Source organism: Diabrotica virgifera, chromosome 2 (genome assembly GCF_917563875.1).
Source record: "Diabrotica virgifera virgifera chromosome 2, PGI_DIABVI_V3a".
Taxonomy (NCBI): domain Eukaryota; kingdom Metazoa; phylum Arthropoda; class Insecta; order Coleoptera; family Chrysomelidae; genus Diabrotica; species Diabrotica virgifera.
In genome coordinates, this window is record NC_065444.1 from 73,286,050 (window position 1) to 73,311,734 (window position 25,685).

The 25,685-nt window shown below is 31.2% G+C and overlaps 2 protein-coding genes across 6 annotated transcripts in view; one reads left to right on the plus strand and one right to left on the minus strand.

Moving 5' to 3' along the window:
• LOC114336066 (nuclear pore complex protein Nup133) overlaps nt 1–5,691 on the minus strand; it is a 77,782-nt gene extending 72,091 nt beyond the window's left edge. Inside the window, exon 1 of the mRNA XM_028286385.2 lies at nt 5,478–5,691. Within this exon, the coding sequence (XP_028142186.2) occupies nt 5,478–5,587 (110 nt within the window). The 5' untranslated portion in view covers nt 5,588–5,691. The remainder of the gene's footprint in view (nt 1–5,477) is intronic.
• Nucleotides 5,692–5,787: 96 nt separating this feature from the next.
• LOC114336067 (enhancer of polycomb homolog 1) overlaps nt 5,788–25,685 on the plus strand; it is a 122,685-nt gene continuing 102,787 nt past the window's right edge. The window contains exons 1-3 of one of the 5 annotated variants that reach the window (XM_028286390.2): nt 5,788–6,069; nt 7,268–7,534; nt 7,728–8,588. In XM_028286390.2, the coding sequence (XP_028142191.1) occupies nt 8,436–8,588 (153 nt within the window). In that variant the 5' untranslated portion in view covers nt 5,788–6,069; nt 7,268–7,534; nt 7,728–8,435. The other 4 variants (XM_028286388.2, XM_028286386.2, XM_028286391.2 and 1 more) reach the window with 4 other exon arrangements.

Genomic DNA, 25,685 nt, shown 5'->3' on the forward strand with positions numbered 1-25,685 from the left:
TAGAATAAATGTCATAAATGTGTATTCATCACGGACTAACCTTTTTTTCTATCATTCATTTATTTGATGATGCCATTTATAAACACACAGTTGGTCAATACAAAGAAATAAGAACATAAAATTTATACAATACAATAAAATAAATACACTTTAAAACAATAAATAAGGGTATCACAGTTTATGTAACATAGTACTCTTTTTCATATTATACAGGGTGAGGCAAATAAAGGGCCTATTAGAAATATCTCGAGAACTAAAGGCAACAGAATCATGAAAATTTGAATTAAGGAGTTTTGAAGAGTCATCTATTTAATGAAAATATTTTCTTCTATTTGCTACTTCCGGTTATACCGGAAGTTGCTTATAACTTCGTTTTTATAAATGGGACACCCTGTATATTTTTACATTTTTCGATTCTCTTCGATGTCTTCTTTCTTAAAATATGAGGATCTGTAATGTTATATAGGGTATTTTAAAAGATAATTACGTTTCGTAGCAATATTCACACCCTGTAGAATTGTAGTAGTTTGACATCTAAAACTCTACTTATGATCAAATGACTTTTAATATAGTCTACTATTGTTAAGAATTATTAGTATAGCTAAATTTTTAGTTTTAGTATACAGGGTTGGCCGAAACTCGGAATGAGTATTTTCTGAGTTTTCTTAAATGGAACACCCTGTATTTTAGTATTGTAATGAAATGATATTTTATGGTACTTTTTTATTTCTTAAGCATTCCCTATACCTAACTGCTTTAATTTGTGCTTAATTATTAATCACACCAACAATCTTACTACGTAGGTATTTTGATAGGTAGCTAAACCATTATTGGTAATTTTAAGGATCAGTCTGGATTAATATGTATTTATTTCTGAAAAATTATTTGTGATTGAATTTTTTCACGGCCAACCTAATAAAATGTTGCGTATTTTTTGTTGCAATTAATGTTTAGCTTGAATCACCAATAACTCACAAATTAAAGCAATTAGGTATAGGGAATACTTATAAAATAAAAAAGTATCATGAAATATCATTTCATTACAATACTAAAATACAGGGTGTTCCATTTAAGAAAACTCAGAAAATATTCATTCCGAGTTTCGACTAACCCTGTATACTAAAATTTCAAAATTAGCTATACTAATGATTCTTAACAATAGTAAACTATATTAAAAATCACTTGAACGTAAGCAGAGTTTTTAATGTCAAACTAACACAATTCTACAGGGTGCGAATGTTGCTACGAAATTAATAAAAAAACGTAAATATATTTTAAAATACCCTGTATAATATTACAAAACCTCATATTTTAAGAAAGAAGATATTGAGGAGAATCCAAAAATGTAAAAATATACAGGGTGTCCTATTTAAAAAAACGAAGTTACATATAAGCAACTTCTGGTATAACCGGAAGTGGCAAAGAGATGAAAATATTTTCATTTAATAGATCATCCTTCAAAACCCCTTCAGTCCAATTTTCATGATTCTGTTGTCTTTAGTTCTGGAGATATTTCTAATAGGCCAGTTATCTGCCTCACCCTATATAGGTCCAAGGTCTTCACTCAAGATAAAATCGTTCATTGCCATTAAGCAGTTTGCCATGGGAAAGTTTGCGTATTCTGGAGATATTTTAAATAAAGTGTGTCTACATCTAAGTCTTTGGTCTGGTACATTAAAATTTATAAATGAAAGAATCGTAGGAGAATCTATGATTTGATAAACTATATTAATATGAAAATGATTTGGGCATTTCTACGTCTTTCGCTCAATAACACAGTGTCAAAAAGCATTCTCTGCAAGTTATAGGAAACCTTAAAAGGATAAATCCCAAATTTCTTTAGATATAAAGACCTTAAAAATTTCTTCTGAATCCTCTCTATCATGTCACTATGTGATATGGTGGAAGGACTCCATATGGTACATCAATATTCAAGTTTTGACCTCACATATGCATTAAAAAGCTTAATTGTAGTGTCACAATAAAATTCTTTACTGGATCTTAGGATAAAGCCTAAAGTAACGTTTACATGTATCCAGTAACTGGCGCCAGTCTCACTGGAATGCGAGTGCTTGACTAAGACAGCGCTGGATAGGTTCGTTTACATGTATCCAGTAACTGGCGCCAATCTCACTGGCACTCTTATTAAAAATCCTAATACTGCCACTGAAACCACAGGTACTACAGCGCCAGCGACTGGAACACTGTGTTTACACATGTCTACAACCACTGGCACGGGGTTAAAGGGGACGCGGACGAGGGCCACTGGCATGAAAAATAGACCAGCTTTCTATTCAAGACAACGCTGGACTGGAGCAAAAAAGCGTTTATTTATTTATTTATTTATACGGGCAAGCCCAATTCGGTAATACATTAATAAGATATTGATAATTAATAATTACAGTGTTGAATATATAAGAATAAAATGAGAGAGTACAAAACATTTAAAAAGACATGACAAAGTAAAATAATTACAAAACATTAATTACTAACAAATAACAAGGTTATGACATTACTAAATATTTAATTTGGTTAAATGGTTCTTAAAAACATCAACAGAGTTACCAAAAAGTAAAAGGTCACCTAGGGAGTTAGCAAGTCTTAGTGTTCTAGGAACAAAAGTAAAATATGAGTAATTATATCTATGAAAAGAAATATGAAAGGTTTGAATTTGTCTTGTTGATCGTGGTGGAACAAACAACAATATTTTAGCAAGGAGTTCAGGGCAGTAATATATGCCATTGATAATATTAAACAATACTGTAAGATCTTTACGCTTCCTACGGACATCCAGAGAAGAGATATTCAAAAATCGTTCCATATCTGTATAATTATAATTGATGTGTTTTTGAACCCAATATATCTAAGAAAATTATGTTGAACACTATCAAGTTTGTTCTTGAGGTGTAAATAATGTGGGGACCAAACTGGAGAACAGTAGTCAAGGTGCGTCCTGACTAAAGAACAATAGAGCATTTTAATAGCGAACACGTTCGTGAAATCACGAGTTGTCCTTTTAACAAAGCCAAGCATTTTCATGGATCTTTGAGTAATATTGTTGATGTGATGGTTAAAGCTCAGAGAGGAATCAAGAACAACACCTAAATCTTTAATTGAGTCTACCGTATCCAATAATTGATCATATATGGTATAATTAAATACTGATAAATGATGATTCCGACAAAACCAGATAATGTGACACTTGTTGACATTCAAATCCATCCCATTATCAAGACACCAGTTGGCTAAATTATCTAAATCTGATTGCAATGATATTGCATCATCTTGATTATTAATGATTTGATAACATTTAAGATCATCAGCGAATAAGAGAGCAGAAGTGTTAGAGAAGCAGGTGACGATGTCGTTAATATACAGGCTAAACAAAAGTGGACCCAAATGAGAGCCCTGAGGTACACCAGAGGTCACTAGAAAAGTGTTGGAGTAATGATGATTAACCCTAACCTGCTGTGTTCTATTTGTTAGGTAACTGCCCAACCACTTCAACACAGAACCTTCTATGCCATATAATTTGAGCTTATGTAACAAAAGATCATGGTTCACCCTATCAAAAGCCTTGGAGAAGTCAGTATACACTGAATCAATCTGCAACCCCCTCTCCAAAGCTTCAGACAAGGTCTCAACATAAAGCAACAAACTAAGTTCTGCTGATTTACCACAAGAAAATCCGAACTGTTGAGAATTTAGTATCCAAGAGCAGTCATAATTAAGGTAATCAGTAACAATACTCTCAAATACCTTGGGAATTGTGCCGAGAATAGAAATAGGACGATAATTCGTTATGTCAGCTTTATTACCTGCTTGGTAAATTGGAGTGACATAGGATAGTTTCCAAAAGTCAGGAAATTCCCCCAACTGAAGGGATTTATTAAAAATATGATAAAGCAGCCGAGACAGAATAAAAGAGAATCGTTTAAGAAAAATGGGAGAAATACCATCTGGCCCAGGTCCCTTATTGACATTAAGAGTTGAAAGTTTTTCGTATATTTTTGAAATTGGTATAATATAGAAAGATACACAGACCTTAGACTGTATTAAATTGTCATTATGCTTAAGAGTTTTATTACTAAAAACTGAAGAGAAATGGCTAGCAAATAAATTTGCAATATCGTTGCCGATTGAGGCTAGTGTATTGTTGAGTGACATTGAGACAGGCATACTATTATTTTCTTTCTTACTGTTTACAAATTTCCAAAAAATTTTTGGATTAGCTTGGATCGAAATCTCAGTTGAATGTATATAATTAGCATAACAATTTTTTGATAAAATTTTGCACTGAGCACGTTTTTTGCACGTTTACATGATGCCACTACCATGCCAGCACTGTCGTTCCAGTGCGACTGGCGCCAGTTACTGGATACATGTAAACCTGCCTTAACTGTCTATAACAATCATTAGTTAAAAATGAATAACCATAATCATTAGTTAGTTTGAGAATGTGCTCATTAAAGGAGAATGTGCTAGTGAATAACACCTCTAGATCTCTGATTTTTGTTAACCTTTCAAGTTTTACTTCATTAATAAAATAATCTGTTATTATTTTTCGCTTTCTAGAAAAAGTCAATAGTTTACATTTTGATTCATTTAAGTTCAAATCATTATTTTTACAGAATGTGGATATACCTTGAATATCTTGTTGTAAATTAATAGTCATGTTCGTTTTTTATCGTAAGAAATAATTTTAAATCGTCTGCAAATAGAAGAAATTTGGCAAATTTTATATAATCAGTGATGTCATTTATGAACATAACAAAAAGTATAGGCCCAAGGATGGAACCTTGCGGTACACCTGACCCAGTTATAAAACTGTCTGAGTAGCAGTTCTCAAATTTAATTACATTAGTAGGGCTGTTAAGGTGAGATTCAAAAAATTTTATAAGTTTGTCAGAAAGTGCATATGACCTCAGTTTTTTTTAATAGTACTGAATGATTTACTCTATCGAAGGCTTAATAAGATATCTAATATTTCAAATACATGCAAGCACGGCATAATTACAGATTCGCCAGTGTTGATATAAAGTTTGGTGTGCTTTCGTCTTTAATGCATCAAAATATTTGACAAATTCACAATACCCTAAAGACTTGTAGGCGCCCTCTAGTAATAAGGAAATTAAATAATTGTTAGCTGATATTGCACATAAAAGAGGGCATATTTAGATGTCAGTTGATGGACTTAACTCAAAAACGTTGATTTGCGTGTTTAGCCACTATTGTTCTCACTAGGCGATATGATGACGCACTAGCACCGTAAAGACCGGTTACACGCTTCTAGTAGCTGGTACCAGTGGTTAGTTGAGGTGCTAAGAAGTCTTTGAAAGCTGGTCTATACATGAAAAATAATGATTTTAGCGTTTAGATGCGACTATATCCCTGAACCCTGTAAAACATTCGCCTCCAATAACACTAGCGTCGTGTAACTGAGCCTTAAATCTATTTTGCTTAAAATACAAACTTACGATGATTTTCTGAACGACGCCGGCAAAATACGTTTCGAACTAAGACTAGTTCGCGATCTGGGACTAAATGGACTTTTCACAGAAATGGAGCTTTGATAACTTTTATCCATTTTAAGTTTATTAAACTTCAATCATTTAAAAATAACAAAAACTGACAAATGCTTAAATTCGTTATAGAAACTGTGGTTATGTTCACGTTATGTTATGTTGATTTGATGTCAAATCATTGTCAAATTGATGTATGCTGTCGCTCATAGATTCCGCCACTTTATTATATTTTTGGAACTATACCTCGTTCTTTTAATAGGAGGAGTAATTCAAATTTACCGCGCCTGACAATTAAAATTCATAGGTACTAAGTTATATCGGCGATATTTTTGGGTTATCTGCCATATTTCTTTATTTTTAGATTTTTAGTCTGCGTTTATATAAAAAAAAACAGTTATTCTTAGAATTTTTTAGCGATGTACTATTTATGGATTACCATCGAAGACCGACATCAAAGAATACATATCTACCACCGACATGATCAACCAAAAAAGAAAATGGATCTAGTTATTTTTTTAGTGACATTATTGGGTGTGAATATGTCGTAAGTTTACTCCTCCTATTTAAAAAATGAACCAAACGATATTATTTATTATTCGAATATTATGACGCTCTATTTTTTGTTACAATTAAAAACTGCTTAAAAAATATGAAAAAAATAAGATTTTTTATACATATTTTATAATTCTGCGTGTGGCCCTCTATTGTTCAACATATTTAAAGCCACATGTATTAAAATGTATTAAGTAGATTTAAGAATAATAAAATACAATCGAAACCTGAATTAGTTTTCTTTAAACTTAATAATAAATAAAACACACAGCTTGTATACAAGTATTGTTTTCTAATTTCTAATAAAAATATTAACCATCAATAAATTATATTTCTTATCTGCCTAGGCTTTGTGATAGCTATTTTTTTATTTGCTTCTATTGTTCAATTTTTGCTATTTTCTACGTTATTATTTAAAAATGTTAAACAAAAGAAACTGTAATCTGCATGTATAATTTAGTACAAAATATTTATGAATTACTTGTTACTTTTTTTTAATTAAACGTCTCGACCAATAATTTATCGTCTCTTAAAAAATATTATTTTTCTTTTAATACTTTAATTTAACACTAAGTACTTAATATTGTAATTCTCTTTTCGCTAAGATGTAAAAAAAATGATATTTTACAATATTTTTTTATTTTGAAGAAATTTTTGGTGTTTGTCACGAAAAATCTCCTTTTGCCATGTCAACTAAGTGACGTCATATCCTTATCTGCCTACTACATCCCTACCAAAATATTTCCCCTCCATAAACTAGTGTACTTCACAACGTTGTCTGTTGTTATGGTTTTAAAGGAATCATCAGAAAAATGAATTTAAAAGCACACGTCATCTTAAAAGTCTCTGAAGTCATGCGTTTAACTGATTTAGAATTTATTATAACAAAAAGTACATATTATTATAATACTGCATTTAAGACAGAAATAATTAAAATCTTAAATAAAGCTCCATTAATATTAGAACTGTAGGAATGTACTAAAATGTCAAGTTCTTATACATAATTGAAGGAAGGAAAAGGAATATAAGGAAGAAAAACATACTTTGCAAAACATGTTGAAAAGTAAATCCATAAGAAAAAAGAGGAGCAAAACTTGCAAACCCAATTTAAATGTGTAATAGTAAAGAACATGTTGACTTAACATGCATTTGTCAGTAATCAATTAATATTTTTTATCATTTTTTTGCAGGATTACGATAATGCTACAAATTTATAAAGCAGAAAAGGGCCTTAAAAAAAGGTCTTAAAACAGACAAATTCTGATGTGTCATGTGTCTAAAGAACCCTTCAAAGACAGCGACAAAAAAGTCTTACAGAAACCCTTGCCAGATAGTAAAACATGGAGTATGAATTAAAATATCTACACACAAACAAAAAGGAAATATCAAATACAAAAAGCTATAATTAGTGTATTACCAAATATAAAACATGAGAGATAAAATAATAAATAACATTTGTAAGTAATCGTTATATGAATCATCTAAATAACGAAATTGATAAACATTGATAACTTTTATGCCATTCCAAAGACAAAGTTGATATTTAAATTGAGAAACGTAATTGTCATACTACTTTCTCATTTAGTATAACTATTTTACCGTTTATGATCGTTAAACTCTACTGAAATTTAATAATTTTTATTTTTATAGGATATTTTTGACCAAACAGAATTATCTGGGGAAGTCACTAATTACACCAGAAGTAAGCTTGGCAACATGGACCACAGAAATAAAATTTGGAGTTCAGTTGAAATAAATGATATATAAAATAATATGTGTAATTTTACTGTTGTTAATCAACAACAATGGCTATTTTTTGTATATATTTAGGTTTTTAAGTAAATTGTTTATAAATAAGAACCATTTTGCCTTTTAACTAATGTCATTTTTGGACTAAAAATTATATAATTGTCTGTGTTCCCACCTCTAGTTTATACATTAGTAAATGTCAAATTTATTAAGAAAATGTCACTGATGTGATAGTTCTTTAGTTTTATTGTAGAAAAAATTAAAAACTTAAAAATTTAGTTAAGACAGTTGTATATGGACATGAATGAAGCTTTCTCCCTAACATGTGAACGTGCGTAAACGGTTCCCGCGCACTGCGTGCTCCTAGTATTTTCATGGCTCCATGGCATATCCGCCATGATGGCTTTATGCTCAACACGCTCAACATGGAAAGTTTCAAAGTTGTTTTATCGTATTTGTGACTGAGTGCGTGTAAATAAAAACAATGGGAACGTACTAAAGTAAACGAAGAATTGTTTAGTGCCCTCCTCGAACGGCCCGAGGGAAAGGGAGCTAGTTTTTAGGAGGTTTTATGTTGGCCTTGTCGAGTGTTTTGTGCTGTCAACAAATATGTCGAAGCTTTCATTTAGGGCGAGGGCCCTGGATGCTAGCAAACCCATGCCTATATACATGGCTGAGGAACTCCCGGATCTTCCTGATTATTCAGCGATCAATCGGGCAGTTCCTCAAATGCCATCAGGAATGCAAAAGGAGGAGGAATGTGTAAGTTTTCTAAGGTAGACTTCAGGCATTTGTTAACATAGTTGGCGGCCATGTTGATGGGATTCGCGCTCCCATGCGCAACCGGCGAAATATTATTTTTCTAATGGGACATCACACTGTACACACATTTTTATTAGATAAAATCACTTTTTATGTGTACTTATTAAAGTTAAAAATAATAGCACTATGTTCCAAAGTTGACATTTGACTAAAAACACTATCGAATTTTTGGCAAAACATGTTACTACTATCGCGGGTACTAGATAAACAATACATAATTACTGCATCAAAACTTTATTTCTCTTTTTAATTAAAGAGTCGTGGTTATGATTAATTTTTGAAATTATTTTCATCCACTATAATGACATTTGACAGTTGTTATTATAATAGAAAATTTAGGTTTAATGAACGTTTAATACATTTTTTTGGGTTTTTATTCCAACTAGGCCTAGAAATGTAATTATAGTAATATCACCCAATCATTACAATTATTCGTCCAATTACTGCAAACAGCAGATTTACCTGAATTGTTTCTAAAGCCAATACATCATGTTAAACATTAGTAAACACACTGTTTATAAACAATGACTTGGGAATGTAATTGGGATATAATTTTAACTTTAGTTAAAATAATCATTTTCTATTTCAAAACTACCTATCATAATATTCCTCGTCTTGAAATTACATACACATAGCAGTTAAAATGGTATGATAGTAATCACTATTGCTTTCTGGATGCCCCAAATCGAATAAAAGTTTTAAAATGAACACATTTTACCACAATAATTTTTATATTAATATTGATGATATTGAAAAAAAAATTAAAAATTATATCAATTTATAAGGACATACCTACTTGTCAGTGTACTGTATTCGACTAAAACAATGCATGACAATAGAGCAATAGAGGGGATAAGAGTTATAGTTGTTACATTTTATCTTTGTCCAAACTTCATGATTCATTTTCAAACAATTTAAATCATTGAAAGAAATGTATGTTAATGTGCAATATCATTGATATGTCCTACTGTCAATGTAATAATTAAAATGGCTATTATCTGTGGATGTATTGTATAAAGTTATATTGTACATTTATATTTTACTATGTTATAAGATATTTAACACAGTATAACTTTATAAAATAAACACAATATAAGTTATAAATTCTGAATACACAACAAATAGGCTAATGTCACTGTCATTGAAAATGATAAATGTCAAAATTCATAGCAAACAAGGTATCAAAGACATGCCATATTAAGTGCGTTCACGGGTGCCTGTCAGCGACTAGCGGGCGACAAATTAGCAGCAAAACGCATGCGCACTTTAAAATTATATAAATAATACCGTTAATAGATAAATATACAAAGTATATTTACCTAGTATAATTTAATAATTAGTTATTAATATTAATTAAAAGTAAATATACCTTGTATATTTTATCTATTAATGGTATTATTTATATTGAGTGAGGTTAGAAATTGTCAGTGACAATTTGTCCACTGTACCCGCGAACGCAAATTATGTTTATCCTTGTTTAACTTATTGTGGTTTCTATAATAGCTGCTTAATTTTGTGATACTAGTTTCTGTAGTAAAAAGGCCTAGTATAAAAAGTAATTTGTGAATAATTTCATGCACTGGAAAAGGTAGAGTGGATATACTAGAATCTGAATTGTTGTAAACTATATTGACTGTTTATTTGTTTATTTATTTTCAACTGGCTGCTGCCCAATAGGATTACAAGTTTTTTAATATATTTCAAATTATGTGTATCAATAATTAAAATACAATAAAATAGTTATGTGTGTGTGTGTTTATGTTTTATTGGCACTGGTTTAAGCAACCAACTGGCCAGTCAATGTGTTTTGAATTCTCTCTTTTACAAAATATATGCTTAGTATCTAAATTTAAAACTATTTGTACTAGTTTTTTTTACTCTGTTTTTTTATTATTTTTTTTATTATTTTTTTTATTATATTTTTTAACATTTTTTTTATTACATTTTTTTTTTTTTTTGTATATTTTTTTATCGCGCTAAGACCTAAACCCGATTCAACCTCGCGGAGGTTTAGATCTTAGTAACTTTTTATTTTATTTAATTATTTTTTTTTTTATTTTTTTTTTCTTTTTTTTCTCAGAGCTTTAATTTTAAACAATTAACATGGTTGTACAAAATTTTATAAACATCTAGATTGTTTGATTGTAAAAGGTATATAAGATTAAAAGGAAATTGTACATTAACTTGAACTAGATTGGCAAAAAAGTTTGATATTTCAATAAAATGTAAAGGACATTCTAACAGCATATGTTGTAGATCAGCTAGCTCTCCACATAAACATTCATCATTATCTACAAGTCCTATTTCTCTTTTGTAGACTGGAGTCAGACAGTGATTACTTCTTATTCGACAAATAGTTTTGATAAAGCCTTTGTTGGAAACTTGATTAAACCATGTCTTGATGGGAAGTGTAGGCTGGATTTTTTTGTAATAATTTCCTTTGTCTGAATTATTGTATTGTTCCTGCCATTTCGTCCGTTTGATAGATCTCATAATAGAAATTATGTCTCCCATAGGAAGTTGATAAGTATGCAGAGTGGATTCCTTCGTTGTTGCTTTTTTAGCCAGATCATCTACTATTTCGTTGTTTTTTATACCAATATGTGCTTTTATCCAACACAATATTATATTTTTGCCCGATTTCAAAGCTTCACTGTTCATTGCTATGATGTCACTGATGATATAATTTTCTGCAAAATTATGTACATTATATTTCAATGTCTTTACAATGCTTTGGCAGTCTGTAAATATAACATAATTGAGTTCTTTTTGATTAATACATATTTTGTATGCTTCTTTGATTGCAATGAGTTCAGCTGTGAAAATTGTCATTTTATCAGGTAATCTGTTTTTTATTTTTATACTTTTTTGTGGGTAATATATAGCATATCCAACTTTTCCTTCCATTTTTGAACCATCCGTATATAATTTCTGATAACTCCCCCAGTTTTTTTGTACACACTGAAGGTGGTCTATTTTAGTAAGGAAGTCTGTCGCACGAATATTACTTAAATGACAGTTAACTGGAGATAAATAATCTTCATAATTTAGCTTTCGAGACGAGCTTTGTTCAATTTGGTGTATGTCGCCAATGGAATTAGAAACGTTGAGGAAGCTTTCCACAACTAAAAGCAGTTTCTTTTTTTCCCAGTAATAATGAGTTAGGTATGAGGTGGTTAAATGAACAATTTTATTTAATAGCAGTTTATCGTTAACCGCTGTTTTAACTATAAATTTCTCACTTAGGTATTCCCTGCGTAATGAAAGTGGAGGTTCATTAAGCTCACATTCCATGACCAATATAGGTGTGCTACGAAGATAACCAGTGCATAACCTAAGTGCCTTATTTTTGATCCTCTCGATTTTTTGGAGTACAGAGTTTGATGCTGAGCCATAAAAAATAGATCCATAGTCTAAGATTGATCTTATCAAATTTCTGTATAGTAATATTGATATGTTTGGATCAGCTCCCCAGTTACTGACACTTACAGTCTTCATGATATTCATTGCATTTTCCATTCTTCGTAATATGTAATTTGTGTGTTCTTTCCAATTTAATTTGGAGTCTAAAAATACGCCAAGAAATTTTATTGAAGTTTTATAAGGAATACTAGTATTATCAAATTGTAGATGGCTTTGAGGAACATATCGTTTTTTAGTAAAGGTAACAATGGTTGATTTACTCTCTGATATTGTTAAGTTATTATCGGTAGCCCATTTTTTTATAATATTCAATGTCGATTTAAGGTAGTTATTACATCTATCTATTGACTTATTTTCTGCATATATCGCAACATCATCAGCGTACTGTAGGATTTTTATGTGTTGAGGAAGTTTAGTTTCTAAGTCAGCAGTATACAGTATATATAATATAGGACTTAGGATGCTACCCTGAGGTAGTCCCAAAGATGTGTATCGGGAGTTAGATTGATCTCCATTTAATCTAACGTGAACTGCTCGATTAATGTATAAGTTAATGATGTTCCATGTTACTATCTCGGGTATTCCTATTTCCAACATTTTCGCGTATAGTATGTGAAGATTAACGTTGTCGTAAGCCCCTTTTATATCTAAGAACAAAGCACTAACTGCTTTCTTATAAGTAAAGGAACTATAAATGTCTATTAAAAAGTGGCAGAGGCTATCTTGTGTGGATTTACCTTTTCTAAAACCAAACTGACTTCTTGGTAATAGGTCGTTCTTTTCTAGCCAAAATTCCAGACGGTTTTTAATAAGTCTCTCATATGTTTTTAGTATACAGGAAGCCAGACCGATTGGACGGTAAGAATCCCAATTCTTTGATGATTTTCCTGGTTTTAAAACCGGGATAATAGTGTAAACGTGCCAATCGTCAGGAATCTTTATGCGGCGCATCCAAATTTCATTATATATATTTAGTAGTGCAGCCTTACCAATTCTTGAAAGATTTGATAGCATCGAGTAATGGATATTATCGGCACCTGGTGCTGAATTTGAGTTTTTCTTCAACGCAAAGTTTAGTTCAGTGGCAGAAAATGGTTTGACTAGGAAACGGATTGGTTCTGGATAGTCGTACAGAGCATTTAGTTGTAAATCAGGAATTACTAATTCTGCAGACGGCGGTGTGATATTTTGATGGAACTCTTCTATCCACGAAGCTTCCGACAGAATAACAGGGACTTTGTTCTTTGTTTTTCTATTTTTTATTCGGTTAACTTTTGACCATACATCTTTAATAGGGACTGACCTATTTAGGGATCCGACATAATCTCTCCAGCTATTTCTTTTAGTTTGTTTAGTGATCTTCTTGACATGTGCATCATCTTTTTTATACTTAAGTAGGTTTTCATGATTTGGATTTTCTTTGAATATACAAAAACTTTCCTGTCTTCTTCTGACTGCTTCTTCACATTCTAAATCCCACCAGTATTTTCCTCTGGAAGTCGGTTTTTTTATTTTAAATTTGGGGATGCAGTAGGATGCAGTTGTATTTATATTGTGCAAAATTTGTTCATAAGAATTTATATCTTTAAATTGAGAGAATACATCTTCCGAATACTGTTCATATAATTTCCAGTCGGCATTCTTTAAATTCCACTTTTGTGAATATGGATTATATGTATGAGTTGGTTGATCCTCTAACTCTACTCTTATAGGTGTATGGTCTGAACCAAATAGGTCTTGAAGTGTTTTCCAAGTGATCAGGTGGTTTAAGTCAGGAGTACAAATGGTCAGGTCTATTGCCGATTTCGAGAAGTTCCTAAAGAAAGTAGGAGAGCCATCATTTTTGAATATTAAATTATTATCGTCTATACAGTCCATCAAGATTTTACCTTTCATATCTGTTTGGTTGTCTAGGCCCCAGGCAATGTGGTGAGCATTAAGGTCACCTCCTATTATAAATGGTCTTTCTATAGATGTTATGAAATTGTTCCATTGTTGTAACAATAACTTGGTTCCTGGGGGAACATACATAGATATAAATGTGACAGTATATGACTTAAACTTTATTTTTATTGCTACTTTATTGACGTTTATTAAATCTACTTTCATGGTGACTTCCTCGTAATATAGGTTTGAATTTATTAAAATTGCTGAGCCACCGCCAACAGTTACTGAAAAGCGGTCGTCTCTGACAATATTGTACCCGTGAAAGTTATAATACTTTTCTGGTTTAAATCTAGTTTCTGATAATAATGCGATATCAACTTTCTGGTCTTCTAATAGGTGGATAAGGTTTTCTCTATTAGAGTTAGCCGATCTACAATTCCATTGACAAATTACCAATCTATTCATTATTATATAAGAGAGAACTTAAAACTGATTGAATTGAATTTACTAGAACTGATTTTTCTGGAATTTCAAAATTTTTGTGATTTATATTAGAGATAATACTTGTAACTATATTTGATATTAATTCTGTTAATTCTTTTGATGGTTCATGTATTTTAGATCCTTGTTCTGGATTAAATGTAGATTGATACGAAGAAGAGGTGATAATACCACCAGGTCTGTTGGACATGGGGTTTAACTTTATTATTTTTTGATGTTCCATTGTTACTTGGTCTGGTGAGGAAGAGATAGGTCGTTTGTATTTTGGTGGTTTTATTATTGTATATCTATTTGAAACTGAAGGTAGAGCGAACTGATTGGAAGATGTTTGAGACGTGGACAATTGAGTAAAGGAATATGAAGAGGATGGTGCATTCATATTTGGAGTTTGATGAGAATTTATTGAGGAATTATTGGCTGCTATAGATGCATAAGTTATCTTAGGAAAGAGTTTAATTGTTTCCTTAAAAGATAAGCTGTTTTCAGACATAATGTTTTATTTTCTTTTGGCGATCAAATTCTGGGCATATCTCCCATTCATTGGTGAAGTGTTCACCTTCACAGGATAGACATTTTTTGTTAAACGATGATAAAGAACAAGAATCGGAAAGGTGAGATTCATGACACTTAAAACAGCGAGGATTACTTTTACACTGCTTACTCATGTGCCCATACCTATAGCAGTGGTAACAGATAATTACCTTTTGCTGGTATTTTTCAACAGTGTGTAAGACATGATTAATTACTACATACTTTGGTATATTCTGGCATTTAAAAGACACAATAACTGATTTTGTTGGATTAAATATTACTTTGTCTTCTGCTACTATTTTTCTTGTTATTCGTTTCACATACTCAACCGAGAATTTGCAATGGTGATCAAATTCCTTTATTCTATTTTTAAGATATTCTTCCGATATATCTGAATCTATATCCCTTACTACACCTAGTTTAAACAATTGAAATTTTGGAATGTATGCGGTCAGATTTTTTTGAATAAGGAATTTGGAAGTAACTAAAGCATTTGCGCTACTATAATTTTTAAATGAGACCCTAACTCGGTTGCGTCTGATTGAGTCAATTTTTTTTATATAATTGTCAATTTCTGGATGTAACGTAAATAGGATCTCGCCTATTTTAACAGCGTTTAATTTTCCTGTAAAATTTAAACTGGAGTTTTCAATGAAAATGTAAAAAGGTCCTAAATCAATTTTTTCGTATAAATAAACAGGCCTGGTTTTTTCTGGTTGATCTGAGCTTACTAAAGTATTTTGTTTTTCATTAATATTGTTAAGATTAATACTACTACTTATCTTATTTTGAGGCTGGTTGGGTAGAAATCCATTTAAATCTTGTAAATCACAGCTACTATCCATCGAATTCTCAATATCAGGCGGTTCGCCTCCACTAGATGACTCCATAGAGGAGTTTTCAAGTAACGTTTAACTTATGAACACTTTCAAAATGTAAACTAAATAAGGAAAAGTTTAACAAAACTAAACAAACTAAATTAGAACGGTATAAATCAAATAATCCGCCAAAAATTAATATTTTTCGGAGAGATTTCCAAATTTAAATTAACTTTGACAATTATTTTGACGTATATGAATAAAATAGTTATAAATACAACAATAAAATATAAATATCACAAGCTTAAACACGTTATTCAGATTATACTCAAATAAACATACGCCTGAGGCCCAAAATGAATTCAGCCCTTGGTACAAAAAAATCTAGATCAGGGTGAATATTTGCCCATCTTAGTGCTCGAGATAAAAAGTTGTTATAAGCATAGTTGGTTCTGTGAATAGTAACATAGAAAGTTTGGTTTAATCATGTTCTACGTAGAGGTACATGGAGACCAACCTGCTCAAGTAGCTGAGGACACAAAACTGTTGAATTAACTATGCCATAAAGCAGCCTTACATCTTTAATTATTCGTCGGTTATGCAATGAGAGAATACCAAGTTGGGTTTCAATTTGATGATAATTTACTTGATTTAACTCAAAAGTATACCCAGTTTATATGCTACATATTTCAAGAACTTGTGTTGGACTGTCTCGATTTTTGATATGTAAATATTATAAGATGGAGACCATACACAAGAACAATACTCTAGACTAGATGAGGTCTAACCAAAGAACAATATAGTAAAATAAAAATGTATTCCATTTTTTTAAAACTAACTTCATCTAACAATATAGTAGTTTAATTGCTTCAATATTCTGAAAGTCTCTAGTGCATCTTTTTATAAAACCAAGTATTTGTAAAGATTTGCAAATTTTTGACATATAATGTGATTCAAATAAAAGTTTACAGTCTAAGTTATTCCCAAATCACGAATTTCAGTAACCCAGTCAACAGGAATATTCTGTATATTGTAATTATATTCTAAGAGAAATCTCAACTGTTAAAGAAATCTCAAAAATTCAGAGAATATTCGTAATTAAATGACCATCTTATTATTTTTTTTTAAATAGCTTCTCGCAATTTACAGCATTTAAATATTCAGAAACATTGCTTATATCATATTATATTGTCTCTTATCTAACAACACCACCCAAGTCATTTTTACAGGAGAGGGAAAACTGCATAATGTGTAATTTTATTATTTTTGAGTTTGTAAGTAATTGAAGGGTCCGGGGGAAAAACATGATAAGCACCAATTTATTAATTTCAGTGTTTTACAAAATTACAGTATGTCTGACTGGTCCCTACAAAATGTATAAACTCTACAGTGAAATATGCTCTTAACTACCACAATTATACCTAATAAAATATACATACAGGGAAAGAACCTAATAACCACCAGTTGTTCAGGAAAATAACTTGACAAGACCATTTGATTGTTTGGGTAAACCGAGGTCAGATAAACTAATTAGTTAAAGCTTTGTCACATCTTTGTAAGGTTGTAAACAGTTGTAAGTTGTTTCAGGCGTGTCTTGCGTAGAAAGGAGAGTTTTGATTTTATGTCTTTAAAAATTACATCTCTAGAGCCACGAAGAATGTGATCCCTCTAATTGCAAGAAAAGATGCTTTCAAAAAATTGGGGAAATTAAAAGAAAAAATATAATAAAGCACATGAAGTCAATAAATAGTATCAATGAGTTAAATCTCTTAAATGTAATGAATATAATATATTCATATTAAAATATTTCTGGTTTCCAAAGTTTAGTATTAATTTCATTTCCTATTACCATAGTAAACCTATATAGAAACCATAATTATTACAAATTAGTATAGCAGTTTTTATATTACTACGATTAGAAGGGTTTTTTCGCTCTTCTGTAAAATTAGCAAAATGGCGCTTATGTTTTTCCACTGGACCCTTAAATTTTTGTTTAAATATGTTTTTAATATTATTATATTAAAAGTAATAATAAATGGTAATATACATATAGGTCTGGATCCCGCGTATGAAAAAAAAGTTGATTAATAGCAAGCTGAAAATTTGTTAATAGCTTAAGGGTGTCTAGTAGGATAAACTTTGATATATGGGTACACTGGAACAACGGTAGTTTTAATTGTGGAACAGGTTAAAAATTTGGAATGGTCACACCACGAAAATGACACATTTATTTTGTCCGACAGAACAGACTTAAACTCTCTGAACAGAGATTAAACTCATGCAAAAATCAGACTGCTATTTATCACCTGTCATCATTCCTGGCATTTGACATATTCTACATGTTACACTCATTAAAACTCCCATTTGGTGTTAAAAGCAGTCTGATTTTTGCATGAGAGTTTAATCTCTGTTCAAAGAGTTTAAGTCTGTTCTGTCGGACAAAATACATGTGCCGTTTTTGTAGTCTGACCGTTCCAAATTTTTAACCTGTTCCACAATTAAAACTTACTCTGTTCCAGTGTTCCCATATATCAAAGTTTGTCCGACTAGACACAGGGTTGGAAAAAACCCGGGTTTTTTTTTAAAAGCCCAACCCGACGGGTTTTTTTTTTGGGTATTTTAGGGTTTTTTCGGGTTTTTTGGGGATTTTCAGTTTTTTATTTAGATTTGATATATAGTTTCTGCTCTATCAAAAGTTTTACAAAAATTATGAATTTTATTGCAAAAATAATAAAATAACAAAATATGCTTACAAAATAAAGCAACTTGACAATGTCAGCAATTTATAAGCAACTATCACATATATGTTGAAATTAGGACAGAGAAGGAGCAAGAATTTGATAAAAATATCTCCAAAATATTAGATAATGTCGCCATATATAGAGAGGCTCTGTATTTGCAAAAACAACTTGCCGTTATTGTGAAAGCTCTAGACAGATTCCAAAGCGATTCTGTAAATATTTCTGATGCAGTAGGAATATGGAAAGATGCCCTCGACCATGATTTGTTACAGTCATACAGACAAGAAATAAAAAAGATATATGACTTTGCCATTCAACCATTTCACCTTTTTGCAAATACTATGGATCACAAATACATGGGAAGACGACTTACAGGGGAAGAAGGGGAGACAGTCGAACAATGGGTTGCATCGAATCTTTCTGATGAGTTTTTGGCAGTGATGTTATCATTCAAGATTAAGGATACAGATATGTTCCCCGCAACACTTTTCAAAGAAGAACTTGTCAAAAAATTCTCAACAAAGAAATGGTGGAGGCTGATATCAGTAAAAAATAAAAAAAAACAAATAAAATACCATATGAATTTTGTATTTATATGTTATCTTTGTTCTCATGTCCAGCTTCATCTGCATATATTGAGCGGATTTTTTCTTCATATGGATTAATATGGACTAAGCTTCGCAACAGATTAGGTGCCGATAGAGCTGCAAACTTGGTAAAAATATATAATCATTTAAGAACCGAGTCCTCGTCCTCGACTGAGTCTAACGAATAACGAATGGGAATTGGGAATGTGACAAAAATACAGATTCTGATTTTCCTGATAACTAATATGCTTTGCTGATGCTTTGTTTAACAAGAAACTTGTTTATTTTTTTGTTTGCCTATATACCATGTTTAAAATAAGTGTTTTATTAGTTTAGTTTCAGTTTCTCTCGTTTTGTATTCACCTACTACTTACTTCATGGTATTTATGCTAGTTTTTGTTTTTATTCAGAAATAAATATGACGTTCATTCAACTGAAAATTTGCTATTTTTGAAAAAACCCCAAAAAACCCAATAATAGTGGGTTTTATTAATTGAAAAAAACCCGAAAAAACCCGCTGGGTTTTATAAGATGGGGAAATTCTATGCCAACCCTGACTAGACACCCTTAAGCTATTAACAAATTTTCAGCTTGCTATTAATCAACTTTTTTTTCATACACGGGATCCAGACCTAATATTTTTTTATTAAAAAATTATTTAATATGTAATTAAATGTGGCGGTTAATGTGATAAATTAAATAGGTACTTAAGAATTAATATTTCATAAACGATACCTTACAGATCTTGTGGAAAATATGTCACTCAAATTCAATAAAATTTACATGAATAGATTTGTCTCGAAATTACAATCATTTCATATCATTGAGCCAACTCTGAATTTTGCTTAATAACAGCGTAAATTGATATAAGTAAATCAAATATCAAATGGGTACGTACGTAAGTTAAACAAAAAAAAAAATATTTTATAATTCATTACTCCATTAATATTCTGCAGGTATTCTTGTAGATAATAAAATGACAATGGCTTAAGCTCTAATCGGCAGGGTTGGACAAAAATTGGTTTAAAAAAAAACAAAAAACATGTTTTTTTTTTGTTTTAAAACAGTTTTTTTTCATCTAAAAAAACACTGTTTAAAAAAAACACTGTTTTAAAACAAAAAAAGACGATTTAAAATAATTACATACTTCACTGGATTTCTAACGGGGATTCCCATAAACCTCAACTGGCACACCTATGGGATTCATGCGAAGACGCAACCTGTGCTCATGCAACGAGTGTTAACAGTTTAACTGTTTCGTTTCCTTATACCACGTGAGATTATGTAAATCACATTCGCTATTCAGTTTTTCAGGATAAATCGGAATCTTTAAGTTCTGCTTCATTATAATATAATTTCATATTGGTATCTTCGGTTCTATTTTAATTTCTAGTGAATAGTTGCAGTGTATACAGTAAATTATATTAAGTTTATAAATATGTAAGTCAAGGAAGGCGGAGAGATCCAATTTGGATAAATTTTAATTTGATTAAAGTGAATATCAATTTTGAGGATGGGAGAGAAAGTAAAAAGACAGTGTCTAAAGCTGAGTGTAAAAAATGCAAGAAGCAATTGTCTATATCAGTTGCAAGAATGAAAAAGCATCATGAAAAATGTGTTTTAACTTTAACGAATGTTGATTTTGAGGAGCCAGAGGAAGCTAATAGTAGGACTGTGTAATAGATGCTGTTGTAATTCAATAATTATTTATTTAATTTCTTAATTTTCTTTTTCTTTCAACTTTATTAGGAGTATTGGTTTAGTTAATGTTACTACAGCACTCAGTACTGTCTACCAGTACTAGTATGCTTGCTACCTGAACATAAATAAAGTTTAGTCAGTTACTTTTTTTCAGTTTTACTTTTTACTTCGCATTAATATTGATATTGCACCTACTTACTCTATAATCTATATTTGCAATTTTGCAAATTAGCAAACACAAATGTCTTATAACAATGTTAAATAATAACGAAAAAAAAACTATGTTTTAAAACAAAACAGTGTTTTAAAACACAACTGTTTTTTTCCAGTGTTTTTAAACATGTTTTAAAAAGCTTGTTTTAAAACAGCCCAACCCTGCTAATTGTTTATCTCACGCTAGATTGAAGCTGTTTTGAATAGCACCTAGACTATAATAATAATCATAATCCCTCCTACCATGAGGTGTAGGAATAACAAACAACTCTTTTTTTCTCATGTACAAATCTGCTCCATTCCTTTTTGTTTCTATGTATCATCTGGGCTTCTTTCCAGGCCAGGGCTTATCACTATTTTTTAATAATTTTGGTATCGCATCTTCCCATGTTTCTTTTGGTCTTCCCCTTCTTCTTCATGAGTCACTTCTTGCTTCCCATATTGTTCTTGTTGGTCCCTTGCCATCCATTCTTTGGAGATGCCTCCACCAACTAAGCTGTCTCATCTATAAATTTTAACACTGGTTGTACTTTTAAATCATTTCTTGCTGATTTCTCATTTTATCCATTCTAGTCACTCCTCTAACTTTTTTTAAGTATTTCATCTCTGTAGTTTGTATTTGACTTTTTATTCTTTTTGTTAACACCCAGGATTCACATCCATAGGTGAGTACTGGTCTGTACGTTGATTTATACACACTTATTTTGGTTTTCCTAGACACTTTTTTTTTATTAATAAATGTATTGTTGATAGCGAAGTATTGTTTCATTGCTTTATTTATTCGTTCTTTCACTTCGATTTCTTGTCCTTCATTTTCATGTATTATTACTCCCAAATATTGGAAACGATGAAAAGTAGTGGGCTCATTATACCTCCTTGTCGTAGCACCTAGACTAATAGTATTTATGAATGACATTTTTATGTACATATTTCAAAAATGTGATTTGATAAACTTTAATTAGGATTGAATCAGTCGTTTGAGAAACCAACGTGTCCACAAAAGCAAAGTTGTGGAAAAGAGCAAAAAACATCTCGATGTTGTCGGGTTTCTCTTAAATCAGAAAAATTTATTAACTCTCTAGGTTCATTTAGAATGTTAAACAAGGTCAGGTTTTTCTTGAAAAATGTGAGTCTATAAGGTTAGTAAAAATCCAAAAAAAAAAGAAAATCGATTTTTTTGGACAGGTTGGGTTTCTGAAATGACTTCAATTTGCGCTATTATTAATTAAAATTCAGAGTTGGTGTAATGATATGAAATGAGCGTAAATTCGAGACGAATCTATACATGTAAATTTTATTGAATTTGAGTGACATTATATTTTCCATAAGATGTGTGCGGTATCATTTCATTACGCCAATAATTTGGGCTTAACTCTGTACAGGGTGTCTCATAATGGATTTAAGGTTTTAAAGAAATAAAACAAACATTCAAATATTTATTTATTTATTTATTTATTTATTTACGGGATTACCCCCATTACAACACATACAGTATAAAATCAATCTCTGTAATATCTACTAAACTAGAGTAAAATAAATCTTAATTACATACTTCTTTTACTCTACTATTTGTAGAACAATTTTAATACACTTGTTAGATACCTTAAAAATGCGGATTTATTGTTGAAACAAAACATTGTTTAAATGCTGGCCGTCTTCTTCGTAGCAGGCTGTTAGCCTAAATCGCAAGCTGCGGAAAACTCACTGTCACATCTGAATGGGTATGTTACGTATAGCATTGGTAATGCAGTATTTCAGTTGCTGGATGGTTTCTGGTACTGGATCGGTGTAGACGATACTCTTTAGGTACTCTTATAAAAAAAATCTAAGGGGGTCAGGTCTGGGGATCGTGGAAGAAACGGAATATCTCCATTTATGGAAATAACCGTGCCACGAAACAGTTCTGTAACTGCGTTGATCGACATTGCCGCAGTATGTGCCGTGGCACCATCTTGTTGAAACCGCGTTGAAATCATGCAAGCGTTGTGCTGTTCACAGTAACCATACGTCCTGCTCCACCTTCAAAAAAGTACGGAAAAGTAACATTAAGTTAAGTATAAATGTAATTGTGTGGAAAACGCAGTAAAGTCGTTCACAAAGAAATCAATTTGCGGAGATAATGTGTTTGCTAATTTAATAGTTTTAGAGAGATAGGAACTTGAACCATAATTTGTGCGGTTAATGACCTCGTGGAAGGTGGTCACAGAACGGGTGGTTCTTGAAGGTACATGTAGACCAATTTTATTTAAAAGTGGGATACAGAATTTATGACCATGAATTAAGTTATATAAGAAGCAAAGATCTTTATGTTGACGACGAGTCTGTAATGAGTCAAGTCGAATAATTTGCAGTAAAGACTCATAACTTTGACCAGTGAGATGCATCTTATAAGCATAATAACGTAAGAATTTACACTGAACTTGTTCGATTTTATTAATATGACAGTTATATTGAGGTGACCAAACACATGATGCATAATCTAAATGTGGTCTAACCAAAGAACAATAAAGAAATTTTAAAGAATGACCAGTCGTAAAATCATAACTGCATCTTTTAACAAAGCCAAGCATCTTTAATGACTTAGAAACCATGCTATTAATGTGTAGGTTGAAATTCAAGTTAGTATCAAGAATAACACCCAGGTCTATAACTGAGTCGACTAATTGTAACCTAGTGTCCCGTATAAAGTAAGAATTATTCTCAAAGTGTCTTAGTCGAGTAAAAGTTATAGCATGGCATTTGTTTGCATTTAAGTCCATACCATTAAGTGAGCACCATTCCACAAGACCATTAAGATCTGATTGCAAATTGTAGTGATCCAAATCAGAGGTAATTATGTGAAATAATTTAAGGTCATCAGCAAATAGAAGAAATTGAGCAAAATTGAAGCTTTTATTTATGTCATTTATAAATAAATTAAAAAGGATAGGTCCTAAGTGGGAGCCTTGAGGTACACCCGATGTAACTATAATTTCATTAGAGAAATAATTCTTAATACGAACTATCTGCCTTCTATCTAATAGATAATTTCGAATCCAACTAAGCAGAGGATCAGAGAAACCCAACTGTTCGATCTTATGTAACAATAACGTATGGTTGACTCTATCGAATGCCTTGGAAAAATCTGTATAAATCGCATCTACCTGTTGTTTACTTTCCAATGCTTCATTTAAGAAGGAGGTATAATTTAACAAGTTCATTTCAGTTGATCTCCCCATAACAAAACCATACTGTTGTTCAATGATTACATTTTGTATAGTAGGCTTAAATTAAACTCTCGAATAGTTTAGGTATAGTATTAAGGATACTAATAGGTCTGTAGCTCTGTACCCTGCTTCTATCACCATTCTTAAATATCGGTGATATAAAACTAACTTTCCAAACGGGTGGGAATTCACTTGTTTGTAATTATTTTTGAAAAATAAAGAATAAGGGACGAGCAAGATTAAAACTACAGTATTTCAGTAACTTGGGTGGGATTCTATCAGGCCCTGGACCCTTATGTATGTTAAGCTGGGATAATTTGGTATATACCTCTGAAATAGATAAGTCACAACCAGTAATGTTGAAACTAGTGTTAGTATTTGGAATAGCACATTCATCCTCACTATATACTGCAGCAAAGTACTGAGCAAAATCCATTATGAGACACCCTGTATAAACATAGTATTTAAATCAGAAAAGTCACAAGAAAGCAGTTTCAGAACCATGAATCTTTTTGTACTGATTAAAATATTATCAAAGAGGCATTTATTCAAATAGAACCTTCAAAATCATTGCTTATTTGGGTATTTTGTTTCTATAGTTACTTTATACAAAAGTTACTTCCATGTAGAAACAAAATTGGGATAAGATGTGTGTACTGTCATATTATCTAGATTTGGTTTAAGATCTCTTAGAATCAGTAGAAAGCTTTAACCCTTTCAGTGTGGTGTTAAATAGTAGGTAGTTGCCCCTATGCGGCCCTGCTCTGCTTAATTAAAAGTTAATGGGACGAGAGCACACCGGTGTGCCTTTCACATTTTATCAACAATTAACAAAGTGTACCGGTGCGCTTTCGGCATTGAAAGGGAAATAGGTGAAGAACTATTTTGTTCAGTATTTTTTCAAATAAGTAATTGCTAGTATTTTATAATGAAAAAAAAAAAGGTTAAGTGCATTTAAAAATATTTAGAAAGCAGTTTTGGTATATCTTGATTTTCAATATTTCCCAGGAAATCATTTTCTCCTTTTTAAAAACTATCCATGGCAGGTTTTTGTTAAAATTATTTTCGAACTGAAGAAATTATCATATACATAATAATAATACAATGAGGGCCGGTTGTTCGAACGCTAATCAACAATGATCACTATCAAATATTTAATTACTGTCACAACTGTCAGTGTCAACTTTGGTTGGGTTGCTGAAAACGTAATTGATTATAATTATGAGATTAGTTAATCAATTAACATAACAATTATTAACATAATTGATTAACTAATTTCATAATTATAATCAATAATTATGTTTTCAGCAACCCTATCAAAGTTGACATTGACAGTTGTGACAGTAATTAAATATTTGATAATGATCATTTTTGATTAGCGTTCGAACAACCGGCCCTAACTGTATATTGATCTGATCTTATAGATTAT